The 21,805-nt window shown below is 39.2% G+C and overlaps 1 protein-coding gene across 2 annotated transcripts in view; it reads left to right on the top strand.

Annotated features, from left to right (window-relative positions):
* LOC121514953 (cGMP-inhibited 3',5'-cyclic phosphodiesterase A-like) overlaps positions 1-21,805 on the top strand; it is a 137,005-nt gene that overhangs the window by 74,718 nt on the left and 40,482 nt on the right. For both annotated transcript variants that reach the window (XM_041795417.1, XM_041795416.1), the window contains exons 3-4: positions 12,321-12,581; positions 15,182-15,339. In XM_041795417.1, the coding sequence (XP_041651351.1) occupies positions 12,321-12,581; positions 15,182-15,339 (419 nt within the window). The remainder of the gene's footprint in view (positions 1-12,320; positions 12,582-15,181; positions 15,340-21,805) is intronic.

Below are 21,805 nucleotides of genomic sequence, written 5' to 3'. Positions count from 1 at the left end.
TTCACCCACTCTCCCCCTTTTTTTACCACTTTTGACCTATGTACATCTTTTTGCTGCTTGTAATCCATTGTAACCGCTATCTGCCACTTTAATCCCATTTTCACCTCTTTTTCACCTCTTTTAACATCTTTATGCCGTGTTTTTGCATCTTTCAAACTACATCCTCTCCTTTTTTGCAACTTTTCATCACAGTTTTGCCACTTTTTGCCACTTCAAACCAATTTCTACCATCTTGTTGTCTTTTTTTAGTCATTTTAATAGTAATAATAATAATAATACATTTCATTTATAAAGTGCTTTTCATAAAAACTCAAAGACACTGTACAATGCAGAGATTTTAGCCACTTTTAACTATCAATAATTGTTTGCCACTTTTAGCCCATTTATCCAACATTTCTATGGTGCATGTTACTCTAGGTTCTGCATTAACTATTGATGCCATGGCTGTGTTTATTCTTCAATCAGCTTGCCCCCTGATAGGCTATCATTTTATTCAATGTAACAGTCAACAGAGTGAATTCTCAGCTGTCTAACAGGATTTCCGATTGTAGATATTGAAAAATATTAACGTTTCATATCAGAGCAGCCTCAATCTTCTCCTGAGTGGATTGTTGAGGATAAAATCACTCCTAATGCATCACCACGGAAAAATCTAGCTGGATAATACTGAGAGCCATCAGATAGTCAGGCCTTTGCTGACTTTGGTTGGAAGAGGGAATCTACAAATTTTGGCCAAACTACTGTAGTTGAACCTCCACAGATTCTGTGATCAATCAGGTTATTTGATCAATCTTTAATGCAACTAGACAACACACAGCAGAATACATCCTTGATTGCAGAGACACTGTGTGGACAAACAGCTTTTCACTCTACAGGAGTGACTGCTGGTTTGTTTTGACTGGCCCTCAGTCTGGTTTACATGAACTGCAGCGCGGGTGTTAATCTATGGCATGTCTATTGACATACTGCTCTGAACTGTGTTCAAAGAGGCAGTTAAGAACATTTCTCATGTGCACTGTTGTTAGTCAGAGTAAAATGTCAAAACAGAATATTCATGCATGGTGGAGTGTGTTACTTGGCTTGCTGAGGAGACGTAAAAACTGTTTATTGATGCCGGTGGTCAGTGTTATCAAATGTTGAATGTCAAGGAAAGTTTGGGATCTTGTTACAAAATGTTACACACATTTGTGGTATTTATTGTGTAGAAGTGCTTTAGAGGTGCTGGCATAGGAGGATAAGTGGGTGTGTGAAGGAGCTGGCGTCTGTGGAGTCTGTGACTAATGCCAAAAAACGTCTGCAAAAATTACTGCTTGGAGCTCTCAGCATGCTCCAAAAATATTACTTTTTTAAAGCATAAGGTCATTAAACATTTATGGTGCAAATATAAACTTGTGATTTAAAAATGCATTATTATTCCTCCAAAGCATGTAGGTGAGAAAATCAATTCACCCCGTATTTAGATGACATAAATTTCCTCTTATATTCACAGTTGCAAGCTTAAATGGTAGCCTATTATGATGTTATGGTGCTATGTTGCAAATGAAATCCACTGACATTGGGGTTGCCCCATGCCAGTGGATTTTATAACCCACAAACTACTGTCTGACATTTGCTAGCATTAGCATTCTTCTAGAAGCTCATGAAAACATAGTCAAAGGACTAAATGAGCATGTTAGTGGACTTATTAAGTATGTTTTTTTTTTTTTTTTTTTAACAATGTGTTTAAACCCATGTCCATATTTTCACAATTAGATGTCTTTTGAGTTGCTCATTCACTGGGCGGCTAACTGAATGTCTCATTTATTAGTGTGTCTCATATTGCATACTTCTGCTGGTATGCTGTAATACAGTACACTTTAATGCAGAACAGAGAACTTAATCACAGCAGGTTGATGTTTTCTCAAATCACACACTGCCATTTTGGACTAACAGGAAGTGATGACGGTCTTACTGCCTCTGTTTTCTTATTCTAGTTCTTTTTTAACAGCAAGTTTAAATAAATGTAAGTTGATTATAATGGAAATTTGATGGCTGTTTTCACTCACTATTGGATTCATGTAACTTGTATTTCATGTTAACATTATTTGCTTAAATAAAATGAACCTATTTTGACTTAAATGCCCTTTTCTTGCTTGAAATCTGCTGCTGTTGCTAGTAACACGTTAGCTAGCTAGCAGATGCCGTAGCCTAGCTGCCTACTGCTAGCTTAGCTTTGTGTAAAGTTGAATAGCAAACAAACAAGATCTAACATGTCGTTACTTCAGCTTTAGAGGCGCCGGCAAATGCTATCTGTTATATTTAGGTTGTGCTGTTAACATTTGTTAACAGTCTGTTAACAGACTGTTAAAATTTTCATCTTTTGGAACTGAAATGTTTGTTTCACTTTCTACTGAAATCCAAAAAATCCAAATTTCCATAAAATTTAACATATACAGTGATTAACAAATTTATTAGACCACCTGTCATATTAGTCTCAGAGACCATCCAGCATCATGAAGTGCTTTAATGCTGACTTTTTCATTTTCAGTGAGCTCTCCACGTTTTACCATTTTGAACAGGAATGAGAGATTTCAAACTGAATTCACCAAAAATTGAGCCGGCTCACTGGGCTTCTCTGAGAAGTCAGAAGTTAATCAAGCATAACATTCAACCACTAAAACTATTTTTTTCTGTTAAGGAATGTAAGTAAATAACTACAATTTGACATATTAATCAAGAGATAATAATGTGCTTTACTATTTTTTCAGTTTTTTTGTAAATCAGTAAATTTGAAAATTCGTGGATAACAATATTAATGATATTTTAGCATTTAGTATATCATTTTGGTTAAAGAGTTTCCACATATTGGTGTATTAACCATCGCAGAAACATAAAAAATGATTTTGGTTTTACCAGTTTTTACCAATGCTGTTAACTTGGGCAGCTGTGGCATAAACCTTACTTTGGGTGGTGGTCTAATAATTTTTTTAAGCACTGTATATATTTTTTGTATCTCATTTGATACATTAGGTGTTTTTGGTAACTGATAATCCACTGAAGGGCATTTTTATCATTTATCAGATTGTGTTTAGAATTTTTTTAATAATTTATTGATCCTATTGATGAGATAGCTGTATCATAAAAGTATGTATCAGATATTATACAACAGGCTGCAAGGGGTTAAGTTTATCTCTATTCTTTGTGCCAAGTTGGAGATGCTAGTTGTTGCTCCAGGAAGACTGTGAATAGGCTATGTTTGTCTCTCAATATTTCTTATGATTTGCTGTCTTGCTGAAGGTTTGACAAGCATGGGTATGTAACATATCTGTGCAGGATTAAGTTATACTAAAACCATTTGTTCAGCGCTAAGGCTGGCTTCTGCTAGCTATTGTGCTAGGTAGTAAAATCATGGGTATCTACATGGCGATGCTACCAAGGACCCATTACAGGAGCCATACATCCATGGGGCACCAAAACATATTTTTATATTCTTATCTGTTCATTTCACATCACCTTTGCATTAGCTAATAGCCAATTGCCTTTTTAATGCAGTTACTGTTTTTTCCATAGAAAATCACTGTAATCTTGTGAACAATACATGTTACAGTCTGAAACAGCTCTTTTAATTTTATTCAATATCTTGGGACAAAGACTTTGATTCATTTTCATGAAGGAGAGAATTTCCCTCTCCAAAATGGCTCAAAAGCTCATTCAGAAACACAAGGGTCATATGTTTAGATACAAAGTAATTAGAAAAAAACTGCCTTCTATTGTGAACACGTACTCTATATGGACAAAACTACTTGGCCACACCTGTTAATTTGCAAATGAAAGCTCAGTGACTTCAAGCATGGTACTTCGATGGGTTCTATCATTGCAATGATACGGTTTGGGAAATCAAAAAGTGGAAGTGTTAGAGCAGGGTCAACAACTTCTAAGGTGTTTGCTGCCTAACTGTCACCAACACTCTGTTGATGGCATAGCTGAAAAGGCATTGGCCACTGGCATTAATGTAAGCACAAAAACCTGTGGGGATTTCATGGAATGGGTTTCCATGGCTGAGCAGCAAGCCTCACATCACTGAGTGCAATGCCAAGCATCGGATGGTGTGGTGTAAAACATACCGACACTGTAGTGTGGAGCAGTGGAAAGGTGTTCTGTTGAGTGACTTCTCTCTCTGGCGGTTGGATTGGCAAGTCTGGGTATGTTGGATGTTGGGTGAACTTTACCTGCCTGACTGTATTGTGCCAGCTGTTGAGTTTAGTGCAGAAATAATGGTATGGGGCTGTTTTTCTGGGTTTGGGCGAGGCCCCTTATCTCCATTGAAGGCCAATCTTAATGCGACATTTTGCACAATGCTATGCTTCCAACTTTGTGGCAACAGTTTGAGGAAGGCCCTTTTCTATTCCAACATGACTGAGCCCCATTGCACAAAGCAAGTACTATAAAGACATAGTTTGATGAGCCTGCACAGAGTCCTGACCTCAACTCCATCGACAACCTTTGGGATGAGCTGGAACGGAGATTGTGAGCCAGGCGTTCTTGTCCAACATCAGTGCCTGACCTCATGAATGTCTTGTGGAAATCAAGACATTACTGCAAAAGGGGTCTCCATATTAAAGTACATGTATTTGAATGCCATTACAGTCCCTGTTGGTGTGATGGTTAGGTGGCTGAATATTGTGTTGCAGGGTCAGGTCAGTGGGTCGTGCTTTTGTTTATTCTTTACCAAGAGTAAGAGTCAAGAGTCATGTTCATATTTCAAAAGTTAGAGTCATCCAAACTCAAACATTTGAAGTGCAACTTATCCAGAAAACACTGTTAACCTGAGTGGTTGGTGGTTGACAACCATAATGTGTGCCTTATACATGAAAGAACAAACAGTACCATTTGGAAATATAGAAAAGACGAGAGATTTCCTGCTTAGGAAGCTTTTGCTTGAATGATTAGGGAGACAGCCTGAATGTCTTTGTTCTACTTTGCTGTAGTTTCTCAGATTTGTCCTTCACACAACTCTCTAAGGTGCTAAAACCCCGACTAAGTGAGAGACTTTTTAGAGAGGAGTTTGAGCAAATGGGTGACTGTTGTTGACAGTTCCCAGATGTGAATGTGTGTTACTATGATTGTGGTGTGGAGCAGCAGTAAAAAGAAACATGGATGCTCAGGGAGCCATTTAGAAGTAAGTCATTAAACACATATACAGCCCGGCTGGGAGTGTAAAACACATTGATATTAATCAAAAGGTTCGCTGGAATTTTTTAAAAAACTACATCCAATGTAGCAACATTCAGTACGTTGTTTTTGAAATACTTCATCATAACATCTGTCTAAAAGCTTTTTTTCTTTCACGCTGAGTGTTTTTCCCAGGCAGAAGTCCCTCTGTGGGGTTCATATGAGATGTAAACCCTGAGAAAGTGAAGCCCACTGCAGCAGCGGTGGCCATTGCTGATGAATGAAACTGATCATCCAACCTGACAGGAAATTCTTATATAACTTTATGATATTATGTAACACGCTTACTGTTTGATCTGTTACAGGAGGTCCACTGATGACTCCAACGTTTAAGGTTGCAGATTGTAGGAAGATTAGAAAAATCAGGAGGCATTGTCAAGCCAAGATGTGTCTTTTAAAGGATTCATAAAAGCTTGAGCCAGAGATGGTGGAGTCAGAACTTTACTTTCTTTCCCTGCAGTCGGTTTTGTTTCGCTTTTAGCCTGTAGCCTTTCAGCACGCTATATTTCTCATGTCAGGTTCAGGGCATATATTGGCTTGCTTAAATTCCTAAAACAAAACCACCTCGTTGATCATTCCCTCACCTTTCATGGCCTTTCAGGTCCAGCTGTGGTGTGAGTCATGCTTCCTGACACAAGCTCATCCTCATGAAGATGTGTGTTTGTCTGCTGTGTATCTTTCGTGCACTTTTGTTTGTATGCTGGTGTCAGTGTATATTTTTGTGTCAGTCTTTGTGTATGTTCCTTACATTTTCACTCATCTGTTGAGTTTATTGTAGTTTGAGAACTATAGTTAAAGTTTGTAGGAGTTGCACAAAAGTTTTTGTGGATATGAGAAGCGGCCAGATGGTCTCCTGTGGCTTTATCCTCCCCACACCCCCCCCTTTAGCAAACTCCTAAATCAGCCTGTAAATGAGCTGAGAGACAGGTGTTTACATCTTCTCCTCACAGCGTGCATTAGAGCACGGTATAGGAGGAGGAGAAAAGACGAGATGTAAGGGAAGAGGAGGAAATGAGAGGAGCACAATAGTCGTCTGTCCTGAAACGTTCCATCAGCTGTCTCACAGGACGTCTGTTAAGGAGATCAGCTCGGTCCCAGTACTAGGGGTCTCATTTTTAAATGTGTATTCTATGCAAGGCTGCCCATAAGGGGGCATAAATGGGAGAGCTTTCTGGGGCCCAGCCAAATGGGGAGGCCCATGGAGGTCAGGAAAACCATGGTCCACTGTAAAGTTAGGCTACGATAACCATCTTTTATTTTTAAACTGAATAAAAAACACTTTTACCAAAGCAATAAAAAATGAACTTAATTTATTCATTTACACTTGAGTACAACATAGTCTCGTTCAAAATGTAAACCTCTTCTCTTTAAAGAGATTTACCTTTTTATTGGTGATGTCAACAAGATGGATGGAACACTAATGAGGGAGGTCATGACAGGCCTCATAGCTAAGCCATGAAGTGCACAAATGCAAGGACACTGGAAATAAAGCAGAAAAAACTGAGGTAACTTAAAGAGGTACAAATTGGCGTAAAATGGCAAAAATGAGCTTAAACTGGCAAAAAATGGCAAAAATTGCCAGAAAGCAGAAAAAAAGTAGCTGAAATGGGTGAAATGCTGCAAAAATGGGTTGGACATGGAATAAAAGGTCAGCAGCAAAGATGGGTTAAAAGTGGCAAAAAAAAAAAACTTGTAAGAATGGATGCAGAGCATCAAAATGGGATAAAAGTACAAAAATTGGTTTTAAAGGCAAAACATCTCCAAAAATGGAATTAAAGTGGCAAAAAGTAGGAAAAATGGGGACAATGGACATAAAGTGTCAAAAATTGGATTAATATGGAACAAAAGTGGAACAAAAAAGGGCGATAAACTGTCAAATTCTCATGGTACGTGATTTATCAGTATTAAAATGAAGACTTCCACTGACAAAAGCAGTTTGTCTTTGCAGATATATATTTAATGATACATCTTGTGATCCGTTGAGCCCTGGCACTGTTGTGGGGAAGTGGGATTGTGAATGCTTCTTTAACAGTCTTTTGGCCTGGCCTGATTCTGCTCCTTGCTCCTTGCACATCTCTTAGAGGTGATAATTAACCAAGTGGGTCTTTTCAAACTCGTATTCGCATTAAGTGTGTCACCACAGTCTGGCAGTGTCTGCATGTTTTTTTTGTTTGTCCTTCACTTTTCTCCTTTCTCACTTCTTGACACCAGAGAAACCAAAATGCTTCCCCACGTCAGATTTTCTCTCTGGAGTCTCCACAATCTTAAAGACTTCAGTCGCTCAGGTCTCCCCATAGACTGATTGTCTCTTGCCACTCATGGTGTATCCTCCATTTTCACACTGTTAGATCAAGCAGAGTGGAGCCAGAGGATGATGGGTACACAAGGGCTGATGGGAACTGTAGTTCCCACTCCCCTTTGCCTTGCTTCACTAGAAAAACTAATCTTTTTACCCTGAAGACTTACCATTTGAAACTTTCACATGTCCGGGACACTTCTGCTACGGGGTATTATTGATACTGTCACATCTCTAGGGAAAAATAACAAAGATGTGTTAAAGTGGGTTAAAAGTGACAAAAAGAAGTAGCAAAAATATGCAGCAAAGAATGTGGAGAGCAAACTGACTGACTAAATGTGCTGGTTTTAGAAAAAAATAGAGTATGACAGCAGCAGCTTTAACATAGTTATTTAGTTGACAGTTATTTATCAAACAGAATGTAGTGTGCAAGCGAAAGGCTTTTCTTCTAAAAGTCTTGATATATCAACAATATTATAATAATCCCAATAAAATTTTTCATACATACATACATACATACATAACTCAACAACATCAGGCTCTCTGCCATTTACATGAAACTTTGAATACTATACAGGACGCTCTAAGCTCAAACTGATCTTAAATCCTGATAAAACCAAACTCATGTTTTCAAACTCAAAGCTAAAGGAGCTGAACTTGCCTCATATTACTGTGGCTCAGCGTAATGTGATTGAGTCTGTTATAGATTCCTTGGTCTGTTGATGGATGATCCTTCAAGCTTCATATTGAACAACTTGTAAGAAGTTAAAGCTACAGTGGCCACTTAATGATATTACTGTAATTTCTGTATCAAAAAGCGTTCATTCTTTGTTGTTTCTATGTCTCAGACTTTCATCTGCAGGCTGAAGTTTTCAATCATGACATCCTCTGCTTTGACATTTTATGGTGAGGGCACTGTGGGTGTGTAAAGGGAAGAGTGTGGCTGACTTATTCACAAAAATTTCTTGCTGGATCGTGTTGTTTTAGTGGGAACATTACATGCATGGTTTTATAAATCTGGATTGTTTTTACGCAATGCCATTTTGGGGTTTTAGATGTTCAAACTCTGTGTGATATGTGTCAGTTTCTTTATAAATCTGTGCCATTATGGAGGAATACCCTTATATCTGGTGAACACAGGTCTATACTTTTATACTCCAACAGGGTACTTGTTTAAATAAAGTACCTTCTCTGATGTGAAAAAAGTAATTGTGCATGTGTGTGGTTGCCTCTCAACCAGCTAAGGGAGAATAATGTGATATCATTCTTTGGGGAAAAAGAGATACTGCTAGTTTATTAGAAACAGATGACATATTTTTCTCATAGGGCTGAGACCAAAACAGATCAATTTAGCAAACTATTGGCAAGATTTATTTTTCTAATGTTGTATCAAATTTCCCTGTGTCTCATGTTGTAACTTGAATTTAAAAATGAAGTAAGCAGTTTATACTTAACAGCACCGTAAGCCGTATTCTCAGCTCCACGCGTCAGTTTCAGGATATTATGTTGAGTATTGCCAAAAATGATTAAAAAAAACAAAAAGAACAAAAATGACTTCATGTATATTGATTCACAATGCTCACATGTTTGGTTATTAAACTTCTTAAGTCACAGCAGTCTGGAGTAGGTTGTGAACTTTTTACCCCCCCTGCTGAGAACAAGTCCAACTCACACTCTACAGGCATTCAAAGCTGTGGGGCAGACGGTCTGAAACAGAGGGTGTCTGTTGGCTGTTTAGGGGGTCAGAAGGGAGGAAGTCAAAGGTTAGGTTTTCACTAAGACATCGCTAATGAGTCCATTTATTAGGTATCAAGTATGGCACAGCTGTGCTGCGCATGTTTCACCTCATGTTGTTCAGATCTGTGAAAGACTGAAACTTTGTCCAGTCCTTAGACTGTGAAGTAGGTCTCCCTTCTGTTAATATTTTTGTTCCTCTGCTCTAAAAAGATCCATATATGGTGTAAAATAAAACTACTGATGGACCAAAGTGTGCAAGTGTGTGTGCTTCTTTGTGTGATAACATAATATAATACAATCTGCAAAGCTTGGCTGTATGACAGACACTGTGATTAAATATGTCTTCTCTCACTGTGGTCTAAAATCAATCAGCTATTGTTTTCATCTCTCTTAAATCGTTCTTGTTGGCCCTACTTGAGAATAGAATTGGTTTCTTTTGGTTCAATCTTGTTTTTATCCTCAGATAAGTGCACTTTGAAAAAAAAAAAAACATTTTTGTGATGTCATTTTTCTGGTATTCTATGTATTATTCCAGTGGTGTTAGGGATGGATGTTATATCCACTGGTTAAATCAACTGTATTAAATTAGTGGTTTTATGATGTTTTGTGATGTAATAATTCAGAAGGAAATAGAAGATTTTTTTGAACAGAATTTTGATAACGGTATCAACATTTGAAAAATAAGTTGATACCAGGTCAGCAAAACAGACTTCAATGCTCCTCTTTGTGTGCCTACACCAAGTCATACAGTCTAGCTGTTTATGGTCAGATGCACATGAACTCATTGAACCTTGGCATCAGAGTGAGCTGACATGCCCTAGAGTGCACTTCTACATCACTGCAGCCATATTAGAAATAAATAAGTGGGGAAAAAAGGACTGAAACAATATTTTGTGCTGATTCCAAAAGTTAAAGCTACAACTTACTGTAAAGACATGCATCAAAATTTTCAGCAAAAAGAGACAATTCAGCCACAGCTTGTATCATTTAATTAAAATAAATTAATGTGCATTGTCAATTTTATTAACAGGCATATTATTTGCAAAACTGGGCCATCAAGTTTATCAGTTTGTCTGCTGAGCCGTTCAAAAGGTACAGAGGAGAGCATTGACACAGAAGACTGTTAATAACAAGTAGACATGAACCAAGCGTGCAAACGGCCTTAAACTCTTTAGTGAACAGAAGGGTAGGTCTACTGGTTCCAAAAAGAAGTCATATTATAAGAAGTCTGTAGCTGTGTCCTAATGCAGGGGTTGCATTCTTTGAAGAGCCACTCCTTTGTAGTCTGCATCGATCACTCAGGCTGATCTGAAATTTGGCCACTTCAGTCAGAGGATTCCTCACATGTATCACCACTCTTTCTCCTTAGTTTTTAATTAAGTGCTGTCCTGAGCAAACGCAACATCTGGACCAGAACTAGGCGACGTACCCAACACAATTTATTATTTAAAAATGTTTCAGAGCCTTCTTTGGTTTTAAGTGTAGTACTTCTAGCTATTCTACTGAGTTAAACTAATTACCTCCAATTTAAGTTTATTACTGGGCCACTGGAGAGTCCATAAACTTGCATGGATTTGTGCCTAGTAAATCTTGGGATATGTTTGACTTTGAAAGGTGCAACAGATGGATCTACTGTTGCATGATAAAGGGAGGATATATTTGCCACACTTAAGGGAGCCTTCACAATGAGACAGTCATTGACACAGTGCTGTGACACACTCAAAAAGTGCCCTCTGAAGGATGTAACCCCTGAACTGGGACATAACCTACAAATAGGGGTGAATGATATAATTAGCATGATATCAGTATTGGCAAATATTTTCTAGTCTGACTGCAGACTGTAGATCTCAGACACCTCCACTCGCAGAACATTACTGTAAGACGCCGTCTCTGTCAGAAGTGCCATAATTTGCCTGTAAAATATATATCCAGTTTTAGGAAAAAAAAAAAAAGAAAAAAAAGATTCATGATCAAAGTCCATAACTACATTGTAAACATTTTAAAAAGCAACACTTAATAAATAAATCAGAGAAAAAGATCAGACCATTTTAAAAGCAGATATGCAGACACTGGCTCCTTTAGCGTCGTTAGCTTTATCTAAAGCTAACATAGCTGCTTTAGCCATGTAGTTCATGTTACTACATAAGTCAGTGTAGCTAGATTAGCTTTAGCAATGTGAGATTTAGCAAATGTGTAGCTATGCAGCTTACTTAGCTAACATTAGCTTTGTAGGTTCATTATTCATATGGAGATCCATGGGCTTCATGAGCTTTAGCTATGTAGCGCTGTTGTGGCATCTCACAGAAATGATCTGCGAGAAAGGGTGAGTGCTACCGTCTGCAGCCAGAGCGCTCTGAAATGTTGTTTCATCCCCAAGTAGTGTTTTTTAAGGACTGTAGCGCCACATTATGTAATAACGCCACATTTTGTAAGCCACTAAACGGTTAGGGTTAGGGCAAGGTAGTAGCGTATACCCTGGAGCCCACCTTAAGTCCTAGGGTTAAGGTTAGGTGTTTAGTGTAAGCCCTGAAGGGGGTGGGGGGGAGCCCACACTAAGTCCTATGGTTAGGGTTATTACATAATATGGCTTTTTTACATAATGCGGTGCTACAAGGACCAAAGTTTTAAATTCATATTTAAATACCAGTATCAATATCATCTCAAAAGAATCTGTGAATATCGGCATTCTGGATATCATCAAAAACCCAGTCTTGTAAATCCCAACTTATAAGAAAGCTTCTTGGTTCATTTTTCCCCTTATTGAAGATAATTCTAATGACTTTATGTTTGTCTGTCCTAAGTTCAAGTCTTTTTTAACTTAGCCTAATGAAAATTTTTGAATATTGTGCTCCAGTTTATGTTACTGATATGAAAATCAGCTGTTGATAGGATGTTTTTCTGTAAAATGTCAGAAATCAAACTGATGGATAAAGACATGGTAGCCTTGTCACACTTGTAAACCACACTCTATGAGTGCATCAGAACAGTTACATGAAACGATGTGATTATGTTTAGAAAAACTTAAGTCTGGATTATTTTTCTAACCAGGATGTTTATTTCTTGTCTCTCCCCACAGTCATCAGGCACCACTGTCATGGTGGACATAGCAGTGATGGGAGAGGCCCACGGACTGATCACAGACCTGCTGGCTGACCCCGCTCTGCCCCCAAACACCTGCACATCACTGCGGGCTGTCAGCAAACTGCTCACCACACAGCTCACCTTCCAGCCGTTGCACCGGCCACGCCCTGCTCCCCTGCTCAACCCCAGTGATGCCTACACCTTCTCCGACTCAGAGGAGGGACCTGAGAAGGGAGAGAAGACTTCCATCCACAAGGTGAGGATATTAAAAAGCCAAGTGTCAAGATTTACACCTTATTTTTTGTACTCTTAGATGAAAGGGATAAAGTTTCATCCAAATATTAAAGTCAGGGTTGTTAATAAAAAGGAGCAAGACAAGTAAAACGTTTTTTTGGAAACTTCTGAAATAACCCTTAGATGGAAATGGTCTTCAGCTTGTTAAGGCCAATGATTTATACAGCCTTCCACACACATGTTAATCTTTGAGCCCATGTTTCTGCTAATGGGTGCTTCCTGCTTGCTGTGCTTTTAGTGTCAAGTGGAGGAGTGTATTTTCATAAAGCTAAGTTAAGAAAAATAGAGAGCATCTACTGCTCAGAGCTCTGTTCTCTCTTTCACAGCCACAGCTGTGTCAACATGACAGATGTGCAGAGGCAGACACTCTGGATGTATAGAGAAGGCAATATGAAGGTGAATGCAGCTCTCAAAAGGTAACAAAGACGGACGAGTGGATGTCAAAGAAGCCGGACCCCCACTATGATTATAGATGGAGTTATTTCTCCGGGGAGGATACCGATCTCAGGAAGCTCATGTGAGCTTGATGGCTGCCATGCCATCAAACAAGTCACTTGGCTGACAGGTGTATTTATTCAGCGTCTGAACTTTGTAAAAGTAGCTAAGACAAACTACGCCTGTGGAGTGACCGGTGAGGCTGCACTTATTATGACCCGGCTCCTAAGAGACAGAGCGCCCGGCTCTGACCGTCTGAGACGACTGTAAAGGAAGGGGAGAGATCTGAACTGGCTTTTCTTCCTCCTGGCTAAGAATGCAAGCTCATGCCTTTAAAGTTATCTTAAGAAACTTGTTTTCTGTCTGACTCTTTGGCAAGTCCTTTGTGATACTGCAAAAACCACTGCATCTTTAAAACATGTTTTTGAGCAGTCAACAACATTAATTAAAAAACACTTTTTAAAAATGTAAAATATTTAAGGCTATACAGTCTTACATAAAAGTCAAGCCATAGACATGCAGCTGTGTTTTGTCTTCCTCTTCTTGTTCTAATTCTTCCTCTTTTTACGAAGACGGCCTGATGAAGGGTTATATATGCATCTGTTTTTATTCTGTCATGATTATTTGGGTTTATATTTCTGCTCTTGTAGTCTGACATTTCAGGGCTTTTACTAAAGGGAGAAAGGGTGCAGCAAAAACCTGATCTGAATCTAATGTAAGTCAGTCAATAATTTTTTGTCATTCCTGTACCAATTTTTTTGTAATTTATTCTACCTTTTTATTTTTGGGGGGTATATATAAATACTTGGTCTTTGGATCTGCATGCAGTTATTGCACTTCAATGTTAGAGCTGTCAAGATTAATTGCATTAATGCAATTAACTAAGATCCTCAATTAGTGTATTAATTTTCTTTAATTGTGATGAATCCCACTATCTATTGTCCCTTTCAGCACAATTATGGTGAAAGAGTCACTTTTGTAAAATCAGTCCATAGCTACTCCTTATTGGCTCATTTCACTTTTGATAAACTGCTGTGATTGCATCCTAAGGTGCATCTACTAAATACTGTCTTTAAGGGCGTGAATATTTATGCAGTCACTAATATAACCCCATATTTTTATTTAATTGTCATTTCTTTATAGAAATCAGTTTTCACTTTGAGATCAAAGAGGGTTTTTTGTAAATTATTTTGTCAAAAAAGCCAAATTTTATCGACCATGATTGATTTATAAAATCAATTAAAGGGGAAAAAATGACTTATTTTTATAAGCACAGTGCATCTGCTTTCACACGTTAAACTGCAGCTTAACTAAGTAAAAGGTAGAGCATTTTTCTGTCCCTATTATTAAAGTTTTGGTGAAGACTACAAAGAGAATTTAATTCAGTGAAATATCCCCTAAAGTCTGCTGAACAAACAGTGTTTATGAGTGTGTGTTTGTGCTCAGGATGTAATGCTTTACTGAGAATAGGCTCATTCAGGATTCTGAGGTGACTTTACTAGGTCACCCTGTAGAAGACTAAGAGAGAGAGTCTGCCATGTTGTATGCGGCTGTGCCAAGCTGCTGCATGGCACTGAACAGATGGAGGCATCACAAGGGCACAGAGCACTGGGAATCCCACTGAAAGAGAGATAAAGAAAGAGACTGAGAGAGCCAGACAAAAGAGAATTACAGAGAGAATGAGAGGCAGTGGTGCAGAGTCTATGATGAAATGTATCTGTGCAGTGCAATACTGCCTAATAAAGCGGCCTGAGGGGCATCAATGGCACTGCTGCCTGATGGTTTTTCTCCTGTCACTGATGTCCAACGTTTCTTGGGATCCAAAGAAGAGACAAAAATCAGGTCTGTAACCACGACTGATCCACCAGGTTTTATCTGCGTCATCATTTGTTTCATCTTCGGTGTGTTCGTGAAAACAACTGTTTCATTTAGATGATCCATCTGACTGCAGACAAAGTGAATAAGCATCAGTTTCGTCTTCCAGGACTTTAGAGCTTTTCTCTGGAAGAACACAGATTTACAGTCAAGTTGTATTTTCTATAACTTATAGATTTTACTCATCCTTTGAAAATCCATCCATTTTAGGCTAACCTGAGTTTTTGTTTGTTTTCATGTGTGCATGTACAGCGTCTGAGGCGGAGTCTCCACCCTGGACTTCTACGGAGGATCTCTTCCACGTGGACAACCACCACCTCCGCTACAGGTCTGCCCACCATCGAGCCTGGACCTGTACGAAGGGACCGCAGCGCCAGCATCAAACCATACCATGAAACACTCACCTGCAGGTACTTGGCATAATATCTCCTTACTGCTCTCCTTTTTGCTGTGTATCCCATCATGATAGCAGAGTGAAATGACCATGACACATTGAAGGGGGGAAGATGGCCGGAACGGCAAGTATGAGCTGATGCTAACTTTTTAGTTCAGTTAGGAGGACAACTTTTGAAGAAACCCTCATGCTTTGTGGTTATAAATATTTCTTCTTTATTAGCACTCATTAATTAGCACTTATTACTGTTATTTATATTGGCAATGTGGCTGTTCCGGGATCCCCCCTGCTCTTCCATGAGCTTACGTGGAAAGCATCAAGGAGGAGCAGCACACGTTTCTGCCTTTCCTATGCCGATAAGGAAAGCCTGAGGCAGAGAGAGAAGCAGCAAAAGAACTCAGACTAGAGCATGCATTAATGACTACAGTATGGCATTGTTCAGATAGAGCATAAAAGAGGAGCTGGGGTGGAGGAGGGCTGTAACATCTAGGCTTACTATCTAGGGAGTAGCAAAGTGTAGCCAGGCTAGAGTAGTTTAGATATGACAGCATGAGTGCAATAAGCCAATGGTGTGCTTTGAAGTATATCAGCTGGCCGTCAGCTGATAAGGGCTTGCATGAGATCAGCTGATCTCAGTTATATGGCAGTGCTTGACACAGTGGCCTGACTGAACTTAAGTTATATGCTTGATTAGTGTCAGGTTGAGTACAAAGTTGGTCATAGTGGCAACTGCGTTGCAGTCATGACAGGCAGGTCTCAGCATTATATATAGGTAAAGTGGTTGCACTCGTGTCAATGATTCAACCCACTTAGATGAAAAACCGAACTGTGTCCACAGTTTCCATTTTTTGCAGCGGCATCCATTTTCAGTACAAAACCACTGTAGTCCAGTGTTTTTAGCTTTTGATTTAAAATAGAGTTTTGGAAAAGCGCTGTTTGCTCATCAATGACACCTCTTTCTAAGGCTGGCCACACACTAGACAATTTTTTAAATCTGGATCTATTTTTACACTGTGGAAGACCACAGACTTCAGGACAATTTCCAAAGATTTTCATCTTTAATCCTCTGAACGCACACACTAGACGACTCAGCCAGACTGTCAGATCACTGGAGACCACACACCTGCCAACCTGCCTACGACCTTGTGTGATCACGTGACTTCAGAAAAAAAGAAAAAAACATGACTGTCAATACCGTCTTGCTGTCTCTCCACAACAGGCTGTCCTGGCGTGTGTTACAGGTGAAGGAAAAATCATAATACAAGGGAAAGACTTGGGATGAAATCATGGCTGAAATTAAAGTTGTGTTCATGGTTGTGAGCGGTGAAAGCACGTATGATTTGGCTGTGATGCTACCCGGTCTGCTCGCTCTCATTGGTTGTTTTGGGTACTCCATAAACGGCACTACAACTTAGAATTGTAAATATCAAATGTGTTGTATGATTCGGGATTTTGAAGGCTACGACGCAATTTGGAGCAGTAAAACAACCGTGTTGACACCACACACATGCAGACTACTCAGACATATAGTCGTTTGCGACGAGGCTCGGGATATGCCCCCACAATCGTCGGGGGAGGCAAATCTTGCCCCAAATGGGGCTTAAAATCCTGTAGTGTGTTGCCGGCCTTACTGACCAATCAAAATCAAAAAGGGGCAGGAATTATGATACCAGCTTTGCCAACAGCATGATGAAGGAGGAGCCAATGTTATTTGTCTAAGTGTACAATTTCCAGGACTGCAGCTGCTGCAAATGCCAGAACAGGATTCCTTTACATTGTTATGATTTTTTCTAGGTCTTTGAATAATAGAAAACATTAATTGCACCAAGAAAAACAACCTTATAGATCGCAGCCAGGAAACAGAAGTCAATATTCATAACAATAAGCACTGGTGAGAGGCGCTTTATAACTAAAGCTGTGGGCAACACCTAAGCAAAAAGCACTCTCTGTGGATGTGGATACACCCACTTTTTCAGCATATGGAGACAAGTTTGCCATGTTGTATGGCAACCATAATAACAAAGTGTTCAAGTTGCACAAGAGGCACACAAACTGTGGTACAAGTACTAAGGAGCACTCCTACATGGGCTACCACAGTATGACACATCATTTTAGAGAGGTTTATTCCCAGCAGTGAGGCTGTAGTTTTACGGAAGACTTCAGCATGAGTGAGCAGCAGCAGTGAGGCATTTTCGGGAGAGAGATGTGGGCATGAGGGGAGTGGGAATGGAAAGAAACCCCCACAGGCGAACGCATTAACCTGAATAACTAAGACTCACATCAACTCTCAGCACATAAGGGAGGACGAGACTCACGCTACACTGAGGCAACATGGTTAAGATGTGTTTGCATGTGATATAATGGAAGATATGCAGTGTTTGGTGTTTTTTTCAGTTGCTGTAGGATGGAGGAGTTTGCAGGTTTTGTGTTTGTGCATGCATCCATGGGTTCATGTGCATGAAAGTATGTTAAGTGTGGCAGATGCTGAGAAAATCTGTGCTGATAGCTTCATTGTGTTAAAATGCAGCTAATACAGACGCACTGAAGCGAGAGAAATGTTGTTTATTGTTGAAAATGCAATAAAAATAATGTCTCCCTGATGTTTTTGTTTTAAATCACTGTATTAAAGCTCGAGCAAATACAGGACTTAATTTATTACAGGAGTCATCATCGCTAAGTGAGATATTTCTGCATAATTTACTGTGATCAGTGCAGAGATTGCATTCCATACAATTACTCTGTGATTACTGTGACGACATGTTTGGATTATCTCAGAACAGCTCGGGGGGAAGAAAGTTTTTTGAATTTCAAAGCGGCAGAAAATGGAGATTCAGCTTGAAAAGTCTCAGCTGTGCATGTTTGCGTGTACTCAAAAATGAGTTTTTCATGCATACAGTGTTTTTTTTTCTTATGATGTGGGTGCACAAGCAGTAGCAGACAGCTCCCCGTCTTTAAAATATTAACTACGCCTCAACTAGAAAGAGTCTCTTCATGTTTCATCTACCTTCTTCAGTTTTCCCTTGTTGGCTTTGCGTTGCAGGCACGAACATCTTCAGATAGAGGCTGGAGTTCGTCTAAAAACAGACACTTCAGACCATCTCTATCCTGCACAGCACCGTCACAGATACTTTAGACCAACCCAAGCACAATGACAACTAATGTAGAGGAGGTTTGTCTGCTTAAATGTGCATCTTGTTGTTCCAAGTTTCTTTGATTTTCAAATGCTTCACAGGAGCATTTATGTGGTCTCTAAAATAAAACTGGAGCTTTGATATTAATGTGTTGTCCAACTTCAGAAAGAATCCTGACTCAAAAAAAAAAAAACCACACAAAAAAAAAACAATCTGCAAGGACTCAAATAACACTATTTCAGCTGACAGCAAATTATTCATTTTGTTCTCATGTAACTGGTCAAAGTGTTTGATAGGCAAATAATTTCAAATCCTGTAAGATGCAGCATTTTCAACTGCCAATTAGTTTTAATTTGAAGTCTAGGCAACAACAATGCATGATTTTATTTCAAATTGCAAATTGCATATATGTATATATATATATATATATATATATATATATATATATATATACATATATATATATATATATATATATATATATATATATATACATACACACACACACACACACACACACACACACACCCCGTACTGTGTAGAAGTTTTAGGCATGTTTGGGCTGAAGTAAGGCGTGTAATGGCGAGTACGCCCACCTGATGGCCCTATTGGGCAGGACGGAGGATTGACACAACCCAGGTCATGCTCTGGATGTCTTTGTACATTACCAAGGGCATGGGAAAATAATCTGATGAAAACAAAATAAAAACCACAGCTTTAGGGCGGAGTTATGGGTAAAGGTGGCATTTAAACATAGCCTAGGGTACTGTTAGGGTGGGTAGGAGAGTTGCCACAACCCCCTGGTTGTCGTGTGTATGTTCTAAGCACCTGAAAACTGTTGGTGTTTGCTTGGTGTATTACCAGGGGTGCAAAGGCCTGGACAAAAGAAATGCTGTTAAGCTTGACATGTCAAATGTGTTGACACTGACTTTGGCCGCCCTCCCTCCTGTCTTCAGTCGGGGTTGCGGAATGTCCGGACCTGTGAAGAACCATTAGCGTTCTTCATACCTAAAACTTCTGCACAGTACGGTATATTGTGTATATATATATATATATATACACACACACACAGACACACCCCCACCCACACACAAAAGAAATATTTGGGTCTCAAAGGCTCTGGAATAATTTCCCCTCCAAGATGTGTGTTATCTCTGACTTTGGTTTCTTCAAATCAGAACTAATTTATTCAGGATGGCTTATATTACCGAGTAGTGTGGTGACACTTGCATCCTTTTAGTCCATGTTTATCAGTGCTTTTATTTCTTTATTTGTATGGGTTTGTCTTATGTTGTGTGTTTTGTGTTTGTGCATGTGTATGTTATTTGATTTTTTTTGTTAAGCACTTTGCAGTGTTATGATTTGCTATATAAATAAAGTACATTTACATGTGCATTTTAAAGCAAAAGCCTGGCCTAGCTTCCCTCTCCTTTTTCACCTCATCTTGTTTGTACAGAATGTTCAGAGCTTAGTTCAACTATACGATGACTATACTCTACTCAAACTAGTAAAAAGTATTTGATTTAACTTTGACTTTATATACTGAGTGCTGAGTTGCTACTGAGGAGTTGTACAGTCTGCAGCAACTCTGGAAAATCTGTGACAATTTGGGTCTCCTCTGGCAAGAACAAAACAGAGAGTCAACTTCATAGCAAGGCAATGCATACAGATGAAGAATACACACTAGGCATCCTTTAGGAACACCTGAAATCACAAGTGGGAACTAACTCAGTGAAAAACCTCACTCATGGTGCAATGTGTCTTACATCAAAAACAACGTCAGTCCACCAGAAACGAGCAATTCCAGCAGAGATCACTGTACAACAGATGACATCCAAACATAACTCAACACATCTAAAACACAAGGCTGCACAGTGGCGCAGGGGTTAGCGCTGGTGCTGTTCACAGCAAGAAGGTCCCTGGTTGGCTTCCTGGTCAGGGCCTTTCTGTGCAGAGTTTGCATGTTCTTCCCGTGCATGGGCGGGTTGTCTCTGGGTACTCCAGCTTCCTTCCACCACCAAAAACATGCTCATTAGGTTCATTGTTGACTCTAAATTAGCTGTAGGTGTGAGTATGCCTGGTTGTCTGTCTCTATATGTCAACCCTGTGATTGACTGCTGACCAGTCCAGGGTGAACCCTGCCTCTCGCCCAATGAGGCTCCAGCCCTCTGCAGCCCTCAACGGGATAAGTGGTCTAGGAAATGGATGGATGGACATCTAAAACACACCTAAACACTCTTCCCAGTGGGCGGAGCTAAGATCAAGTGACTCTTTACACAGTTCAACTAACAACAGGTGGATAAGCACTGTCAAAAAACTCCAACACTGAAGACAATTTCAATATAAATGTAGTTGAAATTGCACTTCAGGAGTTAAATCAATGGAGGTGGAAAAAGTACAAGAGTATAGTACTCAAATAAAGTACAGGTACTCTATAAAAATGTACTTAGGTAGACGTAAAAGTACTGATTTCAAAATGTACCAAAAAAAAGTACCAGAAAAATGCTTCTCATTTACAGTAATTTAAGTAAATTTTATTAGGCAATTTACATCCCTGGGTAAAACTAATAAGTGACATTAGTGCCCTGTATGAGAGCTGTGATAGTGGAAGCTGAAGCAGATATGCTGCAAAACATGTACCAAGACCGGTCCCCGTCACATGAACAATTTTGTTTTTTTTTTAAGAATTCTGGATTTCCCTTGACACATGCCTGTGACATTTGTCATATCATATCTCTTGGTTTCATTTAGATGCATTTATACCCCCCAGGACAGTCCCCAACCCCATTCACGCTCCTGTGGCTGAATGGAGTTTAGATCCAAACTTCTGTGGAAAGCTTTCCCAGAGGCAAGTGGCTCATGTAGCTGATTAATGCTCCTGGTTTTGGAGTGACATATTTACATGTCACATCTGTCATGTTCAAGAGTCTGACAAAATAAATTAGTTAAAGTTTGCATATACTTTGGGTCATGCGTTTTTTTTTTCTCTGGGTCAACCAGTTACTAAATATTATGTAACATACACATTAGGTTGCTTCTTTATGTTTGTTTATTTCTTATGGTTGGATGGGAATTCGATGCACTAGTTTATAAATGATACAGTTTATAATGAATTTACACCAAGAAACTTCAGGTTTGCTATGGGGAAAAGTTTAATGCAAAATTAGTTTTTTATATCAAGTTCTGTAAATGAGGAATTTAGATCAAATAAGTGAAGAAGTTCAAGATGATATCTGGCCTCAGGTAGTAACATGTTTTCATTACACATTAGTTACGTCCCATTTCAAGGGGCTAAATCCATCAGCTGAAGGATTTGAAAATCCATTGCATCAAAACCCAAGGCTGTTCTGT

Source organism: Cheilinus undulatus, linkage group 9 (assembly GCF_018320785.1).
Source record: "Cheilinus undulatus linkage group 9, ASM1832078v1, whole genome shotgun sequence".
Taxonomy (NCBI): Eukaryota; Metazoa; Chordata; class Actinopteri; order Labriformes; family Labridae; genus Cheilinus; species Cheilinus undulatus.
This window is presented reverse-complemented; position numbering and strand designations above follow the sequence as displayed.